The 4844-nt window shown below is 46.3% G+C and overlaps 1 protein-coding gene across 1 annotated transcript in view; it reads right to left on the bottom strand.

Moving 5' to 3' along the window:
- Nucleotides 1-4518, bottom strand: part of CPVL (carboxypeptidase vitellogenic like) — a 130926-nt gene extending 126408 nt beyond the window's left edge. Inside the window, exon 1 of the mRNA XM_004702853.2 lies at nt 4350-4518. Coding sequence (XP_004702910.1) covers nt 4350-4518 — 169 coding nt within the window. The remainder of the gene's footprint in view (nt 1-4349) is intronic.
- Between the last annotated feature and the right edge of the window lie 326 nt (nt 4519-4844).

The raw sequence follows: 4844 nt of genomic DNA on the forward strand, positions 1-4844 counted from the left end.
ATGAATGTACAAATGTGCTTTACACAATTGATGTATGTATGGATTGTGATAAGAGTTGTAGGAGCCGCTAATAAAATGGAAAAAAAGAAAAGAAACCACGCTTGGGAACCCTCCCTCCACCCCTCTCTCCTTCACCTTCCTGCTGGCTGGCCATCCTGAGAGCTGCCAGAGCCCTGCGATGTTTCCACAAACCGTGGATCCACACGACACTGCACCCACTGGCCTGTGATCTTCCTGCAGTCTGTATCTTGCATGTGGCTGTGTGAGTCTGAAGAGGGACGTATGGACTAGTACCAGACTTAGGAACTTGAGTTGGACTGGGCTGGGATGTTTCCTTGATATATACCTCCTTCTGGATATAGAGTTCTAGGAGCGTCAGTGGATTTGTTTCCGTAATCAACCCGGGCTAATACACATGTCATCCAGAAAGGAACCCGAGTTCCTTTCTGCAAGTCAGAAGTCCAACTCCACCAGTTGCCCCTCAAGAGAAAGATGAGGCTGCCTGTTTCCTTGAAGATTTCATTTCAGAAACTCAAATCACCCATTCTATTCTGTCTCACAGGGCGACTCTGAATTACAATTGGCTTGACAGAAGTATGTAAGCCAATGAGGGAGGCTACCTCTCTTCTCCAAGTTTCTAGAGCACCTGCCTCTCAATGTAAAAGGCATTAGTATGCATTGTCTTACTTCTTAATTGCTTCGTCTACATTTGACTGTACCACCCACAAAGAACACACGCTTCTTTCAAAGGGGAAATAAATTATAGCAGGCAAATCCACAGAGCAGGAGTCAGAAGATCCAGGTCCTAAACCCAGTTCTGTGATTATTACCTGTGGGTGCCATATTTGAGCCTCCATTTCCTCATCTGTGGGTTTGTAGTGTTTGGCTGTAATCATTCCTGAACTGCTTTCCAGCCTCAAACTGAAGGGAGGTCTGTGATTTATTGTTAGCACATATAATCATTAGGTCTTCTGTACCAACATAACTCCCATGCGAACATGTGGACAGAGTCCAGCCTGTCAATCAGGTAGCAGCTTGATTGGAGGGCGACTAAGATAAATGACTTTCCAAAGCAGGCCTCCTTCTCTCTTTCTCCCTGTGGTCAGGGGACACACCATCTCTGCTTCACCTTCCTGTTGAGGAGCCACTTGATCCAGGCTGATGGCAGCCAGAGCCCTGGAGATGTGTCCACCACCATTGGATCTACAAGACTTTGCACCCACCAGCCTGCATCTTTCTGCATTCTGCATCATTGCAAATGCCTGCCTGAGACTGCAGAGGGATTTATGGACCGGTATCAGACTTACGGAGTAGTGTAGGACTAATGGACTTGATCTGTCCTGGGCTGGGGTGTTTGCTTGATATATACTTCCTGATCTAAAGATCTCCCTTATACATAAAGGAGTGTCCCTGGATTTGTTTCTCTGGTCAATCCCAGCCTAACACAGCACACAAAGCTGATATTATCAGTCAGTGCTTGGTTGTTAAGGAAGCCACATGATCCCAGTGTGTGGGTGTATGGTCATTATTCTGTCACCCCATCTTAGCAATATCAGCCTGTACCATTGGGATACCTATTTTTAATGACTTTTCAAGCCCAAATAAGCCCTTTTATATATTAAAAATAAAATTTTTTAAGCACTGACAACCTTATCAAAGTTGCCCATCTCTCTTCAGAGCCAATGAGTATTTCAGCAGGAGACCTGTGACCACATGTAAATGCACCTGTGGTGTGAAGTGTCATATTTGGGCTTAAAAAGCAATAAAATGGTGTCTTCTTGGCTGTGCAAGTACTTTAAATGAAGCAACGTGGCTTTATTTTAAACTACTCTATAGAGTACATATATTTATTTTTCATTGTTTTCAAATGAGCATTTCCTTCAAACATTCAGTGCTACTTCCATACCCCCACTATGCCTGCCGCCTTGTTGACCTCATCCTGACAAGCGCTATGCTCCCAAGCAAGGCCAAAGCCTATATCTGCACCCCAGGTTCCAAGCCTCTCACTACTGGAAGATGATGCTCCCATAGTCATCCCCCCACAGTCATTCCCCCCTTTAATGCTCTTTTCTCCCTCGCTAGCATCAGTATCCTCTAAAAGATCTTCCCTTGGCCCCATAGCTACCTCCAGCCTTCCCATTTTTCTGCTCCTCTTTATAAACAACCTCTCACAACATACTATTCTCTAATTCAGAGTGCTACCAACGCCCAGAAAGATGGCACAAAAGGATTTCGAGCAGAAGAAGCAGGCCATATGTTTTAGTCTCTGATGACATCCATGGACTTCACCGACTTCTAACGTTCTCTAGTAATCATCATACTAGGAAAGTCTCATTCACCTCGAAATTAGGCCATTTGCAAACGCTTACATTTGGTGAGCCCTTTACCGTCACAGCTTCCCCTGCGAGTCTCACCACATCCCTATGAGTTGAGTAAATGGCTACATCTCCATCTTATTAATGAGGAAACCGAGTCTTGGGATGTTTGGTTAATTTGTATGGTGAGGAGACACCGCAGTACAGCTAGGCATATGGACCCTGGAGCAAGGCGTTGAAGTGTCAATCTTATATCTGAAAAGCTGATGTCTGAGGGACGCTGGGTGAGGAGCAATCTCTCTTCGATTTCGTTCTCTCTTTGTCCATGGGCGCTACTCCCTGAGGTTCGAATGAGTTCATGTTGAATGCTTGGATCCAGGCACTGCTGATGTAATCAGTTTTAGGGTGCTTCTTCGCTGACCCTAAGTCATGGCTGTGTGACTCACGCACCAGGAGATCTGACCATCGTGACCCCTACCGTGTTCACTGGCTGATTTCTGGACATGGAGGTCCAGGCCTTTTTTCTCGTCTCTTTTACTAGGGAAGCTCCTCTGGTGGTGATGCGTAAGAATCTGTATTGGCTGAGCATGGAAACTGGCTCTTTGCCATGGAAGGCAAGAACACTACCATTGGTATCAATATGTGCTAAGTGCCCACTGGGGGCAGTGTCTACTATCCTACTTACCAAGGCACGGGGTCTCTGGGTTGCACTCACTGCTACCTAACAACTGGAAGCTCGAGTCTCCCCTGAGGTCCCTCAGAAGAGGGGCTGAGGGGAAGCTCTACTCTGATACAGCGAGCGGCACGGTGCCTCAGAGCTGATGGCAGGAGAACTGATTGGGTACACAGAACAAGGGGATGGTGCGGGGTTCGGTTCAGGAAAAATGTGTGCGAGGGTCGTATGCTCTCCCCAGGCTTATTCAGTCTGTGTGCTGAGCACATCATCAGCGAAGCTGGGTTCTAAGAAGAAGAATGTGGCATCGGGACTAGAGGAAAGCTTATTAACAACAGAGGGCGCAGCCTTGCTTGCTGAAAGTGAGGAAGATTTGAAGCACTTGCTGATGAAGATCAAGGATTACAGCCTTCAGTATGGATCACGTGACAACCTAAAGAAAGCCAAGTCTTCACAACTGGACCAATAGATAACATCATAACAAATGGGAAAACCGTTGAAGTTGTCAAGGATTTCATCTTGCTTGGATCCACAATCAATGTTCACAGAAGCAGCAGTGAGAGATCAAAAGATGAACTGCATTGGGTCAATCTACCGCACAAGGCCTCTTTAAAGTGTTGAAAAGCAAGGATGTTACTTTGAGGACTAAGGGGCACCTGACCCAAGCCCTGGCATTTTCCATTGCTTCCTCTGCATGTGAAAATCAGACATGGAATACAGAGGAACAAAGAAGAATGGATGCATTTGAGTTGTAGTGCTAACAAAGAATATTGAAGGTACCCTGGACTGCCAAAGCGACAAGCTGAACTGTCTTGGAAAAATGAGAGCCAGGATGCTCATTAGCGGCAAGAATGGTGAGACTTCATCTTAAATCCTTTGAACACATTCTCTGAGCTCAAGTGGAGGGTCAGGGGAGAGAGGAAGGCCCTGGGCAGCTTGGATTGACACAGTGGTTGCAGCAATGGGCTCACATATAAACCAATGGTGAGGATGGCGCAGGACTGGGCAGGGTGTTGTTCCATTATCCATGGGGTTGCCATCAGTCCAAACCATCTGGACAGCACCTCACAACAACAACGACACCTAGCAAACCCCGGGACTCCATAACGTAGCTATATAGTCTGCTATCATTAAAATTGCTTCAAGCACAGTGGGTTTGCTTTTGAGTTTTGTGACCGTGAGCTCAGATAATACATGGATGTCACATCATGAATACTTAAACTGGAGCGATTAAATATAATTACTGAAATATATTTTGCTCTACCTCCTGTCAGGTAATAGCTTGAAACACAACAAGCAGGGGAGGGGTGGCGAGGACCTGTAGAAACTTTACAGGCAGCTTCTGCTGTAACTCCACTTACCTGCTTCGATGCTCCTAGCTTCAATATACTGGGTCAGGAATAAGGGCCTTCCTGAGATTCCTTTTCTTGGAGTGTAAACCCGGACATTTTGGTACAGGGCACGAAATAGTCCGTCACTGGGCTTCAGTAGCACCAGCAGAATGAAGACCTTACACAAAGGGCCAGCCATTCCCTCGAGGTCTAGGGAGAAAACAACAGGATTCCACAAATAAGGCAAACAAATAAACATTCGTCTTTTTGCATGCAAGACTCATAGGGACCCTATAGGGCAAAGACAAACTGCCTCTGTGGGTTTCTAAGACTGTAAATCTTTATGGGAATAGAAAGCCTAGGAGGGACTGGTGGTTTCAAACTGCTGACCTCGCAGTTAGCAGCCCAATGCTTACTGTACTCCACCACCAGGCATTGGTTTTGCGGATAAAGGCCCTTAGCTAAGCATGGTAGATCACCACTATGAGGAAGACAGACCCAGCGCCTGCTCACCTGAGCTGTGTG

This window comes from Echinops telfairi, unplaced genomic scaffold, assembly GCF_000313985.2.
Source record: "Echinops telfairi isolate 266 unplaced genomic scaffold, ASM31398v2 ScPeMD7_23;HRSCAF=83, whole genome shotgun sequence".
Lineage (NCBI taxonomy): Eukaryota > Metazoa > Chordata > Mammalia > Afrosoricida > Tenrecidae > Echinops > Echinops telfairi.